The sequence below is a fragment of the Lactuca sativa genome, chromosome 8 (assembly GCF_002870075.4).
Source record: "Lactuca sativa cultivar Salinas chromosome 8, Lsat_Salinas_v11, whole genome shotgun sequence".
NCBI classification, from domain to species: Eukaryota; Viridiplantae; Streptophyta; class Magnoliopsida; order Asterales; family Asteraceae; genus Lactuca; species Lactuca sativa.
Genome location: NC_056630.2, coordinates 80,516,412 through 80,535,804, shown reverse-complemented (window position 1 = coordinate 80,535,804; position 19,393 = coordinate 80,516,412). Strand labels below are relative to the sequence as shown.

General features: G+C 33.0%; 3 protein-coding genes and 1 long non-coding RNA gene across 8 annotated transcripts; 1 reads left to right on the top strand and 3 right to left on the bottom strand.

Moving 5' to 3' along the window:
* Positions 1–1,486: 1,486 nt before the first annotated feature.
* Positions 1,487–2,566, bottom strand: LOC111896098 (uncharacterized). Its single transcript, XM_023892120.2, has one exon. It carries the CDS (start codon positions 2,549–2,551, stop codon positions 1,760–1,762), a length of 792 nt encoding a protein of 263 aa, XP_023747888.1. The 5' UTR covers positions 2,552–2,566; the 3' UTR covers positions 1,487–1,759.
* A 455-nt stretch (positions 2,567–3,021) lies between these two features.
* Positions 3,022–9,120, bottom strand: LOC111896097 (sucrose transport protein SUC3). 4 transcript variants are annotated; one of them, XM_023892118.3, is made up of 14 exons: positions 8,657–9,120; positions 6,914–6,979; positions 6,345–6,443; positions 6,192–6,256; positions 6,024–6,108; positions 5,911–5,944; positions 5,670–5,769; positions 5,491–5,566; positions 5,023–5,340; positions 4,802–4,945; positions 4,480–4,710; positions 4,310–4,373; positions 3,730–3,773; positions 3,022–3,504 (listed from the first exon to the last, which is right to left on the bottom strand). In XM_023892118.3, the coding sequence occupies exons 1-14, from the start codon at positions 8,936–8,938 to the stop codon at positions 3,334–3,336; spliced, it is 1,779 nt and encodes a 592-aa protein (XP_023747886.1). In that variant the 5' UTR covers positions 8,939–9,120; the 3' UTR covers positions 3,022–3,333. The 4 variants fall into 4 exon arrangements, with proteins under 4 accessions (XP_023747886.1, XP_023747887.1, XP_042753433.1 ...); XM_023892119.3 differs by having other exon boundaries at positions 6,192–6,231; positions 8,657–8,729; XM_042897499.2 differs by lacking the exons at positions 6,914–6,979; positions 8,657–9,120 and adding an exon at positions 6,549–6,571.
* LOC111896099 (uncharacterized) lies at positions 9,110–12,176 on the top strand. The gene is made up of 3 exons (XR_002851803.3): positions 9,110–9,240; positions 9,349–9,458; positions 9,602–12,176. It is a non-coding gene; the product is annotated as an uncharacterized LOC111896099 (long non-coding RNA).
* Positions 12,177–13,049: 873 nt separating this feature from the next.
* Positions 13,050–15,929, bottom strand: LOC111896124 (binding partner of ACD11 1). 2 transcript variants are annotated; one of them, XM_042897609.2, is made up of 6 exons: positions 15,771–15,853; positions 15,621–15,687; positions 14,938–15,058; positions 14,639–14,714; positions 14,448–14,561; positions 13,050–13,524 (listed from the first exon to the last, which is right to left on the bottom strand). In XM_042897609.2, exons 3-6 carry the CDS (start codon positions 15,048–15,050, stop codon positions 13,099–13,101), a joined length of 729 nt encoding a protein of 242 aa, XP_042753543.2. In that variant the 5' UTR covers positions 15,051–15,058; positions 15,621–15,687; positions 15,771–15,853; the 3' UTR covers positions 13,050–13,098. The 2 variants fall into 2 exon arrangements, with proteins under 2 accessions (XP_042753543.2, XP_052622582.1); XM_052766622.1 differs by lacking the exon at positions 15,621–15,687 and having other exon boundaries at positions 15,771–15,929.
* Positions 15,930–19,393: the final 3,464 nt, after the last annotated feature.

The following is a 19,393-nucleotide window of genomic DNA, read 5'->3' as shown; positions in this document are numbered from 1 at the left end:
AAACTTTGTGGAGCAACTTGGAATTAGCAAGAAAAATAACCCTTTTGTAGAAAAAAAAATCTTATTTTAAAATGGTCACCAATTGATTATTTTAAGAGTTCAAGTTTCAACAACTCACATAACAAGTTCCAATTCCAATATGGATTAAGCTCTCCAATTCCAATATGGATTAAGCTCCTTGTAGATATCGTGTTCTTATGTCGGCTCATCTAGTTCGTTAATATATATCTAATTTACATCTTACACGACGTTTGTTTTTCGGACATAATGATATGGTATTAAGAAGAAAAACTTTTTTTATAAAGATTGATTTTATTTTAAAATGTTGATAAATTTGTTTTTTATGAGTTGGAGGAGAATGATTGTCCTTTGGCTAGCTAAGAGGGAATGTACTTGGGAAAAGATATTCATATATATATATATATATATATATATATATATATATATATATATATATATATATATATATATATATATATATATATATATATATATATATATATATATATATGTGTGTGTGTGTGTGTGTATGGTGAAGTCAGTCAATAATAATAAGTGAAGGTACTCAAATAGATTCCTTTCCAACCTCTCAAATTAAAGGGTCCTTCCAGGCTTCCATCACTACTCACTGACACATAAAACTGTTATGTATTTTGCTACTGTTACATAAGTACAACTACTTAATGTGTAGGATTACAAGTCATTGATGCATGTGAACCTATACCTTCCTCCACAACTCCACAATACATGATATGTATACTACCAGTTGTATCAGTTTAATGTATGTCAAACACAATACAACGTGTTATTTTTTGTGTTGTGTAACAAACGGGTCTAAAAGGCATTATGGTTGAGCTTGTTGTGAGACTATATATAAAGGAAAACAACCAAAAGATTGGTTTAAACTTCTTAATGGTAGAAGTCATGTTATATGTAAAAAAAAAGGGGGAAAGGATAAATCCAATTGTTTGTGGCTTTTAGGTTTACTATAACTGAAAGGATATGGTAGACCAATGGGTCATCATAGTGGAGAAGACTTGGGTCAAATTAATGCATCAATAGGCTTTGTGGAGTTAAAAGTCCATTAGGAAAAAGAAGCCCATGTTGTATGTAATAAGCCTCAATATGCAAGGATATATAAACAAACCATTGTGTTATATCAAACTTATGTGCCTTCAATATAATAGAATGACATTAGTATCAACTATCAACATCATGTATAAGCAACAAGTTATTTGATGATCCAAATGGGATTTGGATATACTTGCTATATTATAATGTAAGTGCTATGACATATGTCATGGCTAAATTTTCGAAGTCTTGTCTTTAGCAATAGTAGTAGCTTTAACTTTCAAAAGTAGTTGTGTGTTTATTCCATATATGTTACCACTAAATTCTCTAATCATCAAAAAAATGAATGATCAACATTTATTTCAATTGGGGTACGTGAACAAGCGTAAACAAATTTGTAAATTGGAGATAAAAATTAAATGGTAAATTTCTTTTCTGCAAACGCAAATTACAGAAAATTTTGATACCTTCAATTTACTAAAATATCAAATGTACATCAAATTTCAACACCAAGTAACTTCTTAAACATAAAATTATACCATCCATATATAACCGAAAATCTTGATCAAACTAGCAATTATGAAAATGTACATACCTCTTCTGATCAAAGAAAACCCACCATAAACCAGATTCAAACCTCAACTTCCCGGTGTCATATAATCGAACAGGTGGTGTGCATAATCGAAAATCAAAACCCTTTAGCACCACCGCTCTCTTCCAATTCATCAGCACCTTTTTTCTCAACCATGGACAAACAATACTTGGCAATTTCTCTAAATTTGGGGACACTTCTTAAATCAACCTTAGTTCCATCTTTTAAAGTGATGATCACATCACCCCATTCACCAATAAACCTTGGTACAACTTGAACATCTTTGACGACTTTATATGAAAAATCACTCCTGTCCTGACCCGTTAACCCGGATATCACGGTGACCCGTAAGTTTGTGAATCTGTATCGCAAGAAAAACCCTCTGAGAACTGCGGCTAGAGTGAGTGGCAGCCAAACGAGAGTGAAACCCAGGAGGAGATTTGCGACGAGGTCACCGTAGTGTGCTCCGCCGTCGAAAAAGATGGTTTCTTGGGTGGGTTTGGTGGTGGTGGTGGTGGAGATGGGTTTGTCGGTAGGGGAAGAAACGTGGAGTTTGGTGGATAGTCTGAGAGTTTTAAGGGATGCGGGTTTTGTGAAGGAGGATAAGGTGGAACGGAGGGTTTGATGGGCGATGGAGGTGGTGGTCGGTGATAGGAGGCGTGTGGTGGTCGTGGTCGTAGCAGTGGCGGCCGTTGCCATGATGGAGGTGGTGGTTTTATCCGTTAAGGATTGAATGGTGATCAGTTTTGAAGAGTTTGAAGTGGGATGATGGTGTGCAGAAGCCACGTGGCAACTTCTACGCCAATTAAGCTGGGAAAACTGAAATGGATTAGTTTGGGACTTTGGGTGCGATTTATGGCCTGGAGTGGGGACCACGTGAAATTCCATAAAATACAAATCTATTTGAAGCAATCTTACGGCTTGCTTATATAGGGGGGAAGAGCCCTTTCACAGCCGCTCCTCTACAACTACCTTTCGCCCAACATGATCACGAACGAAGACAGAGAATTGCTCTCCCAGCAAGCAAGATGAGATCACCACTTCTCTCGGACTTGCTGCCCACCCTTCCTCCTCTGCTTTGAGAACCGTGTGAACGGAGAGTGATTCCTGAAAAAGCCCTATCTTATTACTAAAGCGCTATCTACGATGGATAGGTCTCATCAGAGGTTCTGGCTGGTATTGCTGAAATCTCTTACTCGACTAGAGCGGATCCCGAGACTTAGAAAAGAGTAAATCAAATTAAATAGTAGTTTTTTATAGAGCATAATTTTTTTTAATAAGCTCATAGCCTCAAATTACAATTCTTAAAACAACTTTAAACATGCATACAATTATATAAAACAACATAAACACACATCTTACTAAATCTCGAGGTTATCTTTCTCATACTTCATATTATTCCCAAAGAATACTACAAGAGTTATTTTACACCAAAAAGTTAACGTTGATATAATAATGTAGTGGGTTTAGTTTATAGATTACATGATTGTCAAAAAGAACATCAATTGGTTGTCCTACGCTAAAATTTCTTTCTCACTATAAACGATATACAGTGCTCGTATGTATAAAGGTACAAACCCAAAACATGTGAAAAATGAACGAATCTTAAGAATGGCTTTGAAAACCTCGTACATTTGGGGCTTAATACTGTGTACAGGGTGGCAGTTGTTTCACCCAAAATGAAAACCTGTTGGCTTGTAAGAGTTGGTTGAGAGAGTCGGAAGCTTTAGCCATGCAAATACACCAGCAGCAAGGGCACTTACAGAAGCAAGAACAAATGCTGGAACATTCCCTCCACCAAATAACGCATCCCATGGGCCCGCACCAAGTGACACCACCATCTGTTCATCATATCAGACTCAGACTCAGACCGATGTCAATAAGAACAAAATTTGTAAAAGACAAAAACTCCCTCCCTCCTCATACTCAAAAGTAAGAGAGAGTGCTGTCTTTTTGAAATTATTTGAAGGATATATATATATATATATATATATATATATATATATGGAAATTATAGCACAATTAGCTAAGAAAAGAAAACAGCCGTTAAGAAAGAATCAAGCTACCTGAGGTATAACGATTGCAAGATTTAGAACTCCAATTGCCAATCCTGAATGCCACATCCATCAAACAATTAAAATAAGCAAATGTTAAGTTGCGTTTATAGGTGACAAATTTGACTCAGTGAATGAGTCAAACTGGGTTAATATTAACATACAAAAAAATTAGCCATTCAACTATTTTCTTATACAATTTTTTACCATTTAAAAAAATTAACCAATTTTCGCGGACACCAAATCGGGGCAAAACAATGTAATTTCAAGTTCCATCATTTTATTGATTTGGCCACTGAACTATTATTATGATAATCATAAAAAAAATAGTTCAATGTCAAAATCAATAAAAGGGTGAAACTTGAGTGTGTTGTGCTTTTCTGTATTTTAACCTTTTTCCAAAACCGGAAACAGTCAAAAAAAGATATAATGATTTTATCATTACAGAAAAGCACAATATACTTTCAGCATTTTAATGATTTAGCCACTAAACTGTTACCTTTTTATTGACTTAGCTACTCAATTATTACTATAATAATCAAAAAATAAAATATGCTTAGATCCATAAAAAGGTGAAAATTATGGTACAAACCTTGGCCGCCACCTGTATCAGCAGTCAATTCTGCGGTGACAGAGAAGGGAACACTGTAAGTGATCTGCAACATACACACAAATTAATACATACATAATTACAACTATTTATTATTTATAAATTATAATAAGAAGGCGATTTATTTATAATATTGGAGATGTAGTACTTACAGCAAGGGGAAGACCAAGAATGGCGAAAATAACCAAAGATGCATTCTTGATTGCCTCATTTTCTCCAACAATTTCTTGATTTCCTCCAGATTGTTTAACAGAAATTAAGGTAATGACAGCTGTCCCTGCCATGCTGGCAAACACAACAAAGTTGCTCAACGCCCACACTAATCTTGAACCCAACCACTTACACATTGGCTCAATCAGGAAAGAGCTGATACCAAGAACCACCTGCCCAATACTTAATATGGTCAGACAAATGGTTATAAATATGAATTAGTGATTATTTAGAATTTGGAAAATGCAAAACTCTTGTGCTTACTGAATTCAATAGCAAACCAAAGGCACCTTCTCTAACACCTTCATCATAGGCTTGAACTTTGGCAGCATCTCCTTTTGGGTCCCCATGATAAACCTCTCTCCCCATCCAATCCGTATCAAAAAGGAAAAAAGGGAACCATGACAACTGCACATGTACATATATAAAAAAGTAAATAAAAGCACAATGACCATTTTACCCTTAGTTTCCTTTTGAAAACTTACCCATGTGAGAGCCATCACAATAAGCACTGAATGCATCCCTACTGGTAAATGGCGTAAGCTGGTCAACAAGTTGACCAAAACTGCCCCTGGATTATCATTAAAAGTTTCAACTTGATCTTCTTCTTCAACCTCAGATGATTTAACAACTTTATGGTCAACCGAATTTGTCAGAGGTTTTGACTCTGAATTTTCAGACCCAGTCTGATGATGATTGTTAAGAAGAGGAGCAGAATCTGATAACTTTTTATGCTGTTTTGGTGCTAAAGGGATCTCTTTTGCAAAATAGAGTGTCACCAGTGTGCAAAATGTAAGAAAAATCTGCAAACATGCCATTGCCAACAACATGTTTTATATCTATCATTTAATATATTCCAAGTTTCCATTTGTCAGATAGAAACATCAGAAGGCTTTTTGTTTGTCAATTTATCAATTTTTAGATATATTTATATTTAGCTATTAAAAACTCACCACTGCAACTAAAAAGGCTGCCTTCAAATTTCCACATGCTTCACAACAAGCTCTACTTTTCAAGAAAGGAAACCACCTGCCATGGAGAATGATCAAAATAATTAGAAAAAGCAATGAACAAAATTCAAATAAAACTTTTTGATAACAAGACTTCCAATAGTTGTTAATGGATAATTTACCTGTGCCAATTTCCACTAGAACCAGATAGAAACCCTAAGATGTTTCCAATCGCCATCCATGAACAAAATATAGCATTTGCTGAGTTCCTCTGATCAGGGCCTATCAAATAAATGAATAAATATTATTATTAGCATTTCTAGAGACATAACATAAACATCATAAGGTGAAACTATTAACAGATTTGGGTTTAGGGTTTTGATCTAAATTAAGATTGAGGAATTCAGAAAACTTGACACATACCTGCTAAATCAGCCAGGAGAGCTCGAGCAGGGCCCTGAAATTATTAAAATTGTTACTTTGTATTTAAAATAATGGTTTAAAAAAATAAAAACAATTTTTTTATAAATTGTTACCTGAACGGTGTTATTAGCAAGATCTAGCATCCAGAAACCTATGATGAAAACAAAAGCTGCCCTTGTTCGTGTACCTTTATACACACTGCATTATGTAATTATGTTATATACAATCAATTATTATGAAATACAATGAGAGAGATAAACTATAAAGAAGAAAGTGGAAACCTGCAATGTTCCTTTGTATCTCCAATCAAGTATCCAATGTCTGCAGAAAACCCGATTGTTATCACCTAAAGTGAAAAATGTAGTTCAGTGGATACAAAATATAGTAAGATAAAACTGCTTAACAAAATATATTTATTTCATGTGAATGCTCACAGCAATTGATATCATTAAGGATCCAACTAAGATAAATGGTCGTCTTCTCCCATATTTTGAAGTGCATCTATCACTCCAAATACCAACACAAGGTTGAACCTGAAAAAACATATGATAATTTCAGATCAATTTACAAAAACCAAGTAAAAAGAAGGAAGAAAAACAATGTTTATTTAGTCGGTATAACAGCAGAATGTTTGGTACCCTAACATAGAGATGCAATTGATATCAGGGGTGATTTTGTAATTTACTCTTATGAGAGACATAGGATGATACGTGTCCTGTTCATTCAACCATGTGACTTATATAATGATTGCATAGATATTGTTATATATTGATGAAGTAAAAAGTAAATAACATATCAGTATCAAGTATAAACAAATGCATGCATGTGATCAGGTATGGCCATTTGTAACTAATGGGCATGTATAAAAAAAAAGATTTTCTTGCCTTAAAATATCAGAAAAATAAAAGAAATACAGATAACGAAAGTAACTAATTCTATTTCTACCTAATATGCAGCAGTTATCAAAGTATACAAGTGCAGCCATAATAGTATGTTGACTTACCACAAGACCTGTAATGGGCCCACAAAGCCAGATAAACGAAGAGAACGCATGCCCTATTCCAAGTGTCTGAAACAAACAAAAAGTTGGAGTCAATAAAAAGTTTGACCACCAAAATAAAATAACAAACTAACTTGACCTGTAACTGATAAAGACAAAGTTATCCCAAAGGTAAGTCTTGCTAATGTACGAATATTAGTATGATATGATATCAGAACACAGATATATGTTGTTTCACGTTGTAATATACCCATTCTTGTGGATCTAAGTTAATACTAGTAATTGCACAATGCATTGAAACTTTACCAAAAAGGGAAATTTTTGTTCAGTTTAAGACATTCTCAAAAAGGGAATAATTGAGTTAAGTTTGGGACTGAGAACGTACCAATTAGCCCACTGCCATTCCATTAACTTTTAATTGATATTGACTACTTACTCTACCATTAACATTAAGAACAACTTACACATTTGCACCTAAATTTGACAAGATCACCAAAAGAAATAAGTGAAGACAAGTGAAGGGATAAGAGGCATATGCACAGCATATCCATATTAGTTCAGTCTTTTCTTTCCTCTTTCAAGTGCATATCATCACATTAGTTAAAACAATGTTTAACAGTCTTGAATCTTATTTATCTTTTTTTAAGCAGATATGCTATTTGCAAAAGAAGTCTTATTTGAAATAACAAGGTGCAATACAAATATTTTATGATTCATCAAAAGGGCTCATGCACCTCAGAGGCCAAGCTACTATTCATCAACATCATGGACCTTAGCCAGTTCAAGGATCCAATTTGTTAAAAAAAACTTTTAGTGCCTAAGCACCGCATTAACAATTATGCTCCCCAACTTGCATAAAGCCATGGTGCATCAGGCACTGGTTCTATTCATGTTCAACATGACCTTCTCATACGAATCCTTCATAAAGTCATGCAGAATTACCCAGCTAGGAAGTATAGGAAGGAGACTGAAATTTCATTTTCAGTTCAAATTAGATATGAAAGTAAGTTCTCATCGACCACCATCATTGTCAAACATGCTGAAAGCACCCAAACTTACACTATGCAATTGAGATTCCACTTCAAGACTTACATTCCAAGTACACAAAAAATGACAAGTTACAGATAAGAGCAAGATATGATCTCTCAACCACTTAGATTTTCCTGAGAGAGGAAGGCATTATGTGTAGGTGTGTGATGCTGCGTGCATGCACCTAATTTCCAATAATAGTTATGGCCTTGCATAGGTCATCAGTATGTCACTTGCATAGATAAGTAGTCCTATCTTGAGTATTTTTGGTCAGTTGGGCAAAGCCTCAGCATTATACCAAGCCTCTATTTCCTAACTCAAATTTCAAGTACCCAGAATTGGAATCTCCAACCAATCTCGTCTCTAAGGTACCATGAATCCCGGATATATTAAGTATGTACTATCTCAAAACCCGCAGATTAAGCATATAAAAAATCAAACCAAATATGCAGCACATAGCCTAATAAGTTTACAATCACCAAGTCTTTATTCAGGCAGTTCTTTCTCAATCAGGAAAGGGATAAGCGGATTAGAACCCTCGACAAGCAAGGTATTATCACCAGGGATCTAACCTAATCACTATACGTATATTCAACCTAAGCGCACAAGCTTCAATGGATGACAGCGGACACACGCAGATCAACGCATAGACATATATCCATCTATTCATACATTCACCAAAACTTGCTGTCAATATGTTAAAATTAAAAGAGAGACCTGGATATAAGGCGTAAGAAGCGAGAGTTGCAAGGCCCAACCAAATTGAACTCCGGCAGCCACCGTACAGCTCAAAATCAACGTAATCAAGCTACAATTCTCCGTCGGCAATCCTTGAGGTGAAGAAGAGGAATAATTGGAGCCATTTCCATTAGAAAATCTATTCGAATTATCGGATTCGATCCGTGGATCAGCTTCTTCCTGGAAACTCATCATTTCAACCTCCGCATCGGCATTATGCTTGAGGTTTTTGTAAGGAACACGGATCGACACCGAATCCATCGCCTCTAATTCAAACTCGGATTCACAAATTACACATTACACATTACAGTGAAATAGATCTGGAGTTGAGTTTGAGAATATATGTTGACTTTTAGCGGCGGCGATGAAGACGTGGAGTTTAGACGAAGTGACCGACACTCAACCACGGTCAAATTTGGCCGGAGGGATATTTTAGTTTGGATCGGCGGAAAGTGAAGTATGATGTCGGCATCGCGGTCGATGAGTCTTTTGCAAGTGGCCCCATTCGGATTCCAATTTCTTTTGTATGCTTACGTCAAGTTTGATTCTATTCCATTCAAATGGTAAATATTTTTATTAATCCTTATATTTTAAACTTATATTCAATTAAACCTTAATGTTTCTTTTTTGGCAATTAAATCCAAATTACTTGTTATTTTAATCAATTTTAGGAAAGTAGAAGGTTACCCGATGGACAACTCATCACACGCTTGTATGGCATCGTGTGTGGCATGCAATATGAATATCTAAGGGCTTTTAACGGGGGTTTTCATATGTGAAGGTAAAAACGAATCCTAGTAAGAGAAATTAAGGTTTTAACGTGCAAATATCATGTCCGTAAAATGTAAATCACACACCATTATCCATCCATGTACACCGATTTTTAGTCAAAAGTATATTCTTGACATACATGTTTACTTGCAGCTGAAACCAGCAAAACATATTATTATTCTGATGGATACAAGGAGGAAAATTTTGATGTTGACGGTTGATCTAATACATGTCAAGTTGGAAGAGGATTTCAAAGCACAGGCTAAGAAGAGATGCAATGATGTTTTCTTATATGTTTTTGAGATGAAGACGTTAACATTGAACCTGATGGTGACGAGTATGATGAAGTGGAAAAGAAATTTGGTTATGAGGAGGAAATTGATGATACATAAGGAGATAATGTGCGTGATTTAGGAGATGAGGATGGTGTACATTACGTCATACACGATCCAATAGTAAAATGGAATAAGATGAAGTCGTAAAAGGTACCGATCACCACATTAATTGAAAATTTGCTTGACAAATTATGTTATAAACAATGATTATAGTTTAATGTTCGTAAAGTGTAACAACGTTCACTTAGTTTTTAGATACGGTACAAAAAATGATAGAGTTTAGTGTACATCTAAACTTCAATCTTCCTGGATGACTCAATAAATATCCTTTTAGGTATAAACGAATTGTTGACAAACACAAATGTGTTAGAAAATTCAACAATGCAAATTTAATGAACCTAACTTTGTGTGTAATATACTTTGTGAAGGATTTGATTAGAAAACATAATTGAAATGTAAGGGCATGCAATTAATAAATAAAAGCAAGTTTCATTGTGAAGTGTCTTGGTCTAAGTGTTACAGATAGATCAAGGTATAGGGCAATGAGCCTCAGACAAGGTAAACTCATAAACCATTATTTTAAGGTGTGGAATTACTCTCACGAGTTAATCCATTCTTAAAAGGTACATGTGAAGGAGTACTACTTACAATAATAGGAAGGGATGACAACAATCAAGTATATCCTATTGCATGGGCAATTGTTGTTATTGAGAGCAAGGGTAATTGGAAATGGTTTGTGGAAATAGTTAATATGGATCTTGGCCTGCAAGGTGGAAGTGGAATGGGTATAATTTCTGATCAACATAAGATATGCTTTTGGTCAAATTATTATTTCAAAATTGTGTCTTTTATTTACTAATTTATTTCTTTAATACATTACGAGGGTTGATTGAAGCCACAAAAAAATATTACCATATGTGGAGCACAAAACAATGTGGGAGACACATATATGCTAACTTTATGAAGACTTTTAGTAATGTTGAATTCAAAAACATGTTTTAGCTATAAGCATTTTCTACTAATGAGGGTGATTTTCTGAAGAAAAAAATGGACGAAATCAATAAGGTGAATGTTAGTGCTTATGATCATCTTCAATAAAGAGATCCGCAAACATGGTGCATGGCTTTCTTTAAGGGTGAAATAGCATGTGATGCAGTTAAAAATGGAATTGTAGAGTTCTTCAATGTTATTATAATTGCTAGAAAGAAATCCTTATTGACTATGCTTGAGGAAATTAGGTTTGTGGATGATCGATAGGTTTTATCATATGTTAGAAAAGGAAGAGAAGTGGGATACACACTTTTGGAGAGGACTTGAGGTTTGTAATCTTTTTACTTTCCTTTTGAATTGCACAAGTAGTAATTTTAAGTACTAATTTCATTACAGGAATTGTCATGTATACCCAAGTAGAGTAACTGATTTTGAAGTAAGGAATGGTTATGCTTATGTTATTGATTTAGAGGGACATGTATACACTTGTAGACTCTGGGAGATGTCAAGTATTCCTTATATACATGGATAAGCATTAACCCTTTTATATATTATTGGGCAAGATCATGTGAACTTTATCAATATGTGGTTTGATGTAGAGAAGTTCAAGGCAACATATACAACTAACTTACTACATGTTAATGGAAGTAGCTCGTCACTTAGAACTGCATACACCAAACCTTTGCCCTTTTTAGCTGGAAGGATGTCCAATAGACCAAGTGTACAAAGAAAAAGACATGCGAGTGAGTCTAGTGATGAAGGGGTGGCGGTAGAAGATCTAGAGGTGGCAGAGTGGTGGCTAAAGTCGAAGGTAAATAGGTTAAACATGATGTAAAAGGGAAGAGCACTACTACAGTTGGGCAGTGCTGGAATTAAAAAACTAATGTAATCGAATTGCAATAGACTATAAATAATATGAAAAAAAAATCCAAATACTCAAATGAAGAAATTATACATGCCTCGGATACCACAAAAAAGGAATTTGAAGATAGCTTTGGGGACAAAGATATTTTGTTGATGTACCTATGTTCTCAAAAACCATTATATTCACAAGAGAGTTTCTACTCCTCAAAGTTTACACATGACTTCAACATCAAGTACGTAAGGTGGACAAATGAAAGTGAATGGGGATGTGGTTTTATTCACGATTTTACAACCTAAACTCATGAACAGGGATGTGGTTTTATTCATGATTTTACAACCTAAACTCATGAGCTCATGAGCTAGATACTTATTTTGAGATAATACTTAAAAAAAAAAAAAAAGTTGTCACGCATGTATATTAAGTGTTGTAAAAATGAACACGAACAAGAGTTTGTTCATGTTCATTTGTTTAAGTTTACAACACAACCGATATGTAGATCGTACTTTGCAATGTCTCTTTGAACATAAACGAACAAATATAAATGAATGTTCACAAACACAGACGATAGATGCTGACATATGTCATTTATTTAACTAAATGAACAAAAAACTTGTTCTTGTTCATTTATTTATTAAATAAATAAATATAAAGGAACTTTCCACCTAATGGTTTGCTAACCCATTTGGTTGGTTTGTTTTATAACCCTTAGATATAATGCTTGCAATTTTGCTAAGTATCACAGTTGCACAATGATTATCATTGTCACATTAAAAGTTTAAAACAGATGGAATACCTGCTTTTCGCTAAAGTAGACAACAAAAGGTATATTACTTAAACACTAATGTTGGATTTCGATAAATCCTTACTTTATGCAATTAGACCTCTCTAAAGCATCACGATCTTTTTGATACATTTCTTCATTTTAAGTAGCTTTCAACGTTTACAACAGAAACAACAAATTATAACTTACATCCCTATACTAAATATGAGTCGGCGAGTTCATCAATATAAAAATTTAAATGTAGCATGAGTCATCCAGATCATGTGAGGAAACAAACCCACCAATAATTCAAGCTTTATGTTACAAAATTGAGACTAATATTACTTTCACATGCACTTCATTCTTTTTTCATATACCAATTTCATCCACTTCATATAAAAAAAATGGTCCATTAAAGTTCTATTATATTTATAACTCATTAAAAAAAAGTCTAAAAACTCGCTCAATATATTCAATCATCTACAAAACAAATTGTTTATTTCGAAAACCTTACTCTTATTCTAATTTTTCCTATCATATTTAATATATCAATTATTTATAAAACTTAAAATAAAAACAATAGTTTTAAAGTTTAGTGCATACCTATACAAACTACAATACTCCAACTTCTTTTAACAAAAAAAAAAAAAAAAAAAAAAAAAAAGAACAAGAACAAGGAAAACCCACCGACCACTTCACTTCACTTGCTAATCCCATGAGACCCCAAATCCGCCGCCGCTTGCGCCGCCCTACTCAAAGCACCCGACATCCAAAGAGCGCCTTTTGAAAAATAACTACTATTAACCACCGTAGTAGCGGCGGCAGCCGCCGTCCTTCCGGTGGCCGACACAACCGATTTAGTTGTATCCAATATATGATACTTTTGGTCAACCGACCGGACCGCCTCAACTCCGGCAAACACCTTGTCGGTCAACCCCATCCGCTCACTCAACTCCGCCACTTTTGCCGCCGCACTGGCGGAAACCTGATGTGACTCATCGAATTGTTTGGCTTTTCCGAGAGCATCTTTGCCTAAAATGTAGCCTTTCGCTATCATCGTTTTCACCACATCTTGAGCTAATGTCACCGCTTCGCCAGCTGTGTATGCGTATTGGTCTGCGTGTATCTGTCATGATTGATAGAGAGATTGTATTTGTAACCCAGTAGACAGTTGATAATTGACAGTAGACAGTTGATAATGACAGTTGTCCCACCAATTTTAACTTGTACAAATTGATATATTAGAAATTTAATTAAAATACTAAGACTATGTTTGGTGAACTAACTGAAAAGCTAGCTGCTGGCAGGTAAAAAAACAAAGTTTGGTAAACTAACTGACAAGCTAGCTAAAATATCTAAAATGACATAAAAGGGGATGTAGAAGATCGAGTTTTTTATTTTATAATTAATAAAGGGTATATTTGGAAGAATCTTAAAAAAAAAAAAAGACTTAATAAGCTTTTTGAAACGCTGGTATGAGTATATTGTTAATTTTAGTAGTTTTAAAAAAAATTGTGGTTACATTTGTGGATATTTTATTTTGCATTTTTAGTTAGAATTTATATTTTAATATGTTATTACAACATATTAAAACAACTAGCAAGGTAAAATAAATAAAAACCCAAAAAGAGGATTAATGTCATAAATGAGTAAAAAAGGCTATTTGTTCTTTTACAAAACACCAATGTTTTATAGATAAACAACCGGAACGTTCCATTCACAAAATACCATTAAAAACTATAAAAATAAAAATATTTTGTGAACAAAAAGTTCGAGTTGCTTACCTTTTGTTGGTACTTTCTTAAATCAATGGTGTTTTGTGAACGAAAAAAAATAGTGGTTATTTGATTAATCTTGTCAAATAAGAGCATAAAGAGTGAAAAAGGCTACCCCAATGTTAAAAAGCTTTTTTTAACCCAAAAAACAGAAGAAGCAGCTGTCACTGGAGATGCTCTTATAATCTGTCTTGCTCTTTTATCCATGTGGGACGTGTTTTTACAGTTTTATATTTAATGAATATTTTTGTAGATAAAGAGAAAGATATGTTACGTTTGAACTACTCCCGTCATCATGTGAAAACGACTGTTGGTTCCAAAACTCGGGTTCGTCCACATCTTGCCCCCATCGCGTTATGCAAACGGTTTGATCCAAAAGTGTGGCTCCCTAAAAGAGTTTGAAAATATTAAGGTTTAATGATTGTTGTTTTAATGTCATGATGTGACCACATAAGAAGAACTTACACTAAGTAAGACAGCTGTTTCTAGAGCGTACGCGTCCTTAAAGGTTACGTAAGCCGTACACGCGTATTCCCCCGCCCTGTTAGATAAAAAAAATGTCTAATTAGATTATACTTGTGTGGTATAGGGACTTGTTTTGTCATTTTCCCTTTCTTAGCTTAAGTATATACATTATTTTTCCTTTCCCTTTCATAACTATTAACTTTTACTTGATAGGTTATAGTTCTATTTACTAACTACACCAAAAGAGTTGTTAACTTAACTCAATTCACATAGTAATAAATTTAAGAAAATGAAATCACCTGACAATATCAACATGTTCAATCGCGCCACAAAAAGCAAAGAAATTGTAAACATCTTGATCCGTAGCCCTAGGGGAAAGGCCTGTAACTTCAACAATATGTTCTAGAGTCATATCCAAATCTGCCAAATTCAAAAGATCATTCATTAGTCATTAACATGTACATAAATAACCAATATATGTATCAAAAGGTTGTGATTTGCCTTGATCTACATATATAAAAGAGTAGAATAAAAGGCAAAAACAACTACAAAGTCTTTTACACCAAATTAGATGGGTAGAGAAGTAGACGAACATGAAACAGAAGAAATCAAAAAGTCCTGATAATAATTAATCAACCAAGAAAACAATTAAACACCCAATTGTAGATGGATTCTAAAAGAGAGGATACTGAAAATTGCAAAATTACTTTTGTGATTCTAATCCTCAGATTCAAGATGCAACTGAATTTGAATCAACATTTATTAGCATAAATATTATACGATGTTGCTGCTGCATCTCAATAAAAAAGAAAAGGGATTCAAGAAAATGTTCTTCTCAATCAAATTCCTTTATGGAACCTTGCAAACCCTAAGTAATTTCAATAACACGTACTGTATTGTCAACTTAATTTTGGTAATTCGTAATCACATTAACAGATTTACAGATCGACTGATGTTCTTTAAAAAAGGATTCAACAATTACCTTCAATAAAGTTCACACAGTGCTTCAATCAGTCAAAATCAAAATCAAAATCAAAAACATGAACGAGCTGATAGAGTAACAAAAGATCGTATTAAATCAAAAGATTACATCAGATAAAATAGGAATCAACTCGATCCAATGGTAACGTACCTCTTATCTTTCAGTGATATGGCGAGATCTTGCGAGAGAGTGGAGTCGATTGCTAGAACTAGAAGTTTCTGCACAAATAATCAAGGACAACTTCACACGTTGAAACAGGATACGTGGATGAAATTAATTGGTGATTACAAACCCTTTTTTATTTAATTTTTTAATTTTTTTAAGATTAAACACTATGTAAAAGGACTTTGTTTATATTTTTTTGATATCGGCAAATGTAAAATTTCGGGGGATTTTAGGAAGTCGGCAATATTTATAAAATGGTCCTTGCTTAATTGGAAAAGTATAGAAATGGTCTTTAAGTTTCATAAAATTACATAAATGGTCTCTTTCAAGTAATGAATTTATTGTCCTTATATTTAAAAAACTAAAAAAATATCCCTTCATTTCACAAAAAAACTAAATGGTCTCAGCTTAATTGAAATATTAGGTTAAAACCTGTAAACTACGGGAAAAAAGGAAAAATATTATTGATAATTTAAAATGATAATAAAAAATCAAAAATTTACAAAATTTTATTAAATTACAACGATATAAGCCTTATATATAAGTTTATAATGATTAGTTAAACTTAATATATATTATTTTGAATAGTGTCTTTTGAATATCTGATATACATTCCGTATGTATTGAGTTTTAATAAAATTATGATTTTGTACAATGCAATATAAGTTTGAATAAAATATAAAAAACACAATCAATCATGAAAATGATATTTTTATACAAAAAAATAAATATAACGGTAGTGTAATAAACATAAATAAATAGAACACAATAAATTACAAAATCAAGCAACATTAAAATTTTAAAAAGGCATAATATTAATCATTTATTTGCAAGCAGTTATTTTAGTAGATACGTAGATGTTTTATTTATTTATTTCTTTTTTAGTTAGTTTTGTTAATAACCCATTAAATGGTTTAAATAATAAAGTATCAATCCAAATATATATATATATATATATATATATATATATATATATATATATATATATATATATATATATATATAGTAAACATTCTTAAAATAGAAAATCAACTCTAAGATTCGACAAAAAGCACACATTTTGTCTTGATTAACTTTCATTTTCTTTCTCTTTGATTCCATCTGTTTACTACAAAAATCTTTCTAATAAGAAAAATTAACATAAAAAAAATATAAAATTTGCTGCTATAATAGCCACACAAGTGCATAACTATTCACTTACCACAAAATTACTTTCATTTCTTGCATTCAACCCTTACACAAACCTAGGAAACGACATTGTACTTTCTTGCATTTGACCTTTTCAAAATTATATTGCATTTTCATTACTTTGAACATTTTACCATTATTAACCTAATTAAATAAATAACATTATACTTTCGTTCCATTGATAACTTTAGCATCCTACTTCAGTTTTTGTCACACCAACTCTAGTGTTTATAAAATACTAATTATACCCTTCATTTTCGAATTAAGTTGGCAAAGGAAAGAGACCAACCCCATAAACTCCTTAACTGTGAATATAACACTTTCCAATAGAATTTTTCAAAAAAAGACCAAAAAGCCCTTCCGTAGTAAACCAATCCAACCACCTTGATAAAATTGCCATTTTTTGACATAAATTAAAAATCAAACATTTACTCCTAAAGCCCTTCAACTCTTTATCAAAAAATTTGTAAGTATTCCTTTCCACCAAATCTAGTATTTGTAAAATACCACATATAAACCTTCCATATTCAACGTTTTTTGATAGTGAAACTGATCAGGAGGCATTCATCAAGTTCCTTTTTTTTTCCCTTTTTATATCCATAAGCCACACACTTGGATTTCATTAATGCTTAACTATTAATTCACATTTTTTATCAACCAAAGTCATTATTGGCAGAAAGGTTGACTGCAAGCTTGTTCTTGAAGGTATCAAAAGGACCTTCGACTATCATCTTCACATCATAGTTTCCATCATAGTATCATGATCTGTAGCATAATGGTTCAACCAATAACATCAAAAATTGAAGTATTAACTCACAAGAACATGTAAATGCTGATGTTTAAAGGGGCTCTCTTTTCCATAACTTTTTTATTAAGATAAAAACTAAAATAAAATTGCAAGACTAAACTATCATGGTATTCTAGGTTAAAAAGAAACACCAAAGGAGACAAATATAACATTTTGTGATACCATACACATCAAAGTTTTTCATTTGGGCAAATCATCGAACAATTGTCCTGCATTATGAAATATAACTATAACTTACAAACAAAGAGAGATGATGCTATCTTGCCAATAGTCGACCCTACAGATTAAAACTCATGATTCATCAAATAAAGCCTAAGTCTAATCGAAAGAAAACGGTTCAACAAACTTGAAATCGGGTGGAACCAATCGAGGCTTAGCATATTGATTGACCAAACCGGATTTACAAGAACATAAAACAAAAATCAAAACAAAAACATCAAATAAATATGCCATAATGGAACATGAATCAGGAAAAACCAAAGATGAACATCTTTCTTTAAAAAAAAAACACAGAATCGTATCATTTTACCTTTCACTTCATTTCTCTTAATCTCAAGTTCAATATATAGTGTAGAATATATTCAAGCGAGATAAGCATCGGAGAGAGGGTAACTGTAAGAAGAGAATGAGATATCGTGGATCAGGGAAGAAAAAAGAGATGATTGTCGATTGTACCCAGATTTGGGGATGGTACCAGTTTCATATTTCAAAATTTGAATATCCTATCAATGTTACGATTTAGGAAGCGAGATTTTAGAAGAAAGAAGAGTAATTTTAAGATTAAAGAATAGAAGGGTAAAGTGGTAATTTTAGTTGATGGTGAATAAGGTTTACTGAATGGACACGTGGCTAAAGAGGTTTGTTTTATTAGGAGTAGGATTATAAAGTTGGTACTGTGTTTCATAGAATTACATAAATGGACATGCATATTAGAGAATTTACACAAATGGTTTCTATGTTTCATAAAGTTACATAAATGGTCCCTTCCTAACAAGGAACTTACATATTATTACATAAATGACCCATGCCTAACAAATAAATAACATAAATGGTCCCTATGTTTCATAAAGTTAAAAAAATGATCCATGTTTAATAGCAAATTTATAAATAGATCCATACGTTTCACAAAAATTATAAGATTAAACACCATGTAAAAGACAACCCAAACGTACTTTACCCTATCTTTAGGATGCACCGATTATGATATAAAAGGTAGAATGTTACAAGTTATTATCAGAGTCATAATTTAAGCAAGTTAGGTGTTAAAACTCAAACCTAAACATAATATGTGTAAGGCTTAAGTAAAAATACCTACTTAGGATAAGGTCATATGATTTACCATAAGATAGGTTGTTAAACCTAAGAAATTAAGATACGATTGCAAGCCAATAGGAATATTACGTTATCATGCTTATATTTACATTTGATCTGTAACACCCATAAAAATCATGTCAGATTTAAACTTTTAAAAACCTTTCAAAACCATTAATCATTACAAAACTTGTTTTCAAAATGTATAATATCAGAGTATCCCGGAAACATAAACATAAATATGAGGAGTTGTACGATCATACATTTGCCTTTCCGCGATCCCCTGATGTACCTGAAACAA

Coding starts and splice junctions, on each gene's coding strand:
- LOC111896098 (XM_023892120.2), bottom strand. CDS start 2,551: ATGGAATTTCACGTGGTCCCCACTCCAGGCCATAAATCGCACCCAAAG.
- LOC111896097 (XM_023892118.3), bottom strand. CDS start 8,938: ATGGATTCGGTGTCGATCCGTGTTCCTTACAAAAACCTCAAGCATAAT. Junction 5,770..5,910: donor TCTCCTGGCTGATTTAGCAG/GTATGTGTCAAG, acceptor TTTATTTGATAG/GCCCTGATCAGAGGAACTCA. Junction 3,774..4,309: donor TGATACAGGTGGCGGCCAAG/GTTTGTACCATA, acceptor TGTGGCATTCAG/GATTGGCAATTGGAGTTCTA.
- LOC111896124 (XM_052766622.1), bottom strand. CDS start 15,050: ATGACTCTAGAACATATTGTTGAAGTTACAGGCCTTTCCCCTAGGGCT. Junction 14,715..14,937: donor GAACATGTTGATATTGTCAG/GTGATTTCATTT, acceptor TTTATCTAACAG/GGCGGGGGAATACGCGTGTA. Junction 14,562..14,638: donor AAACAGCTGTCTTACTTAGT/GTAAGTTCTTCT, acceptor AAACTCTTTTAG/GGAGCCACACTTTTGGATCA.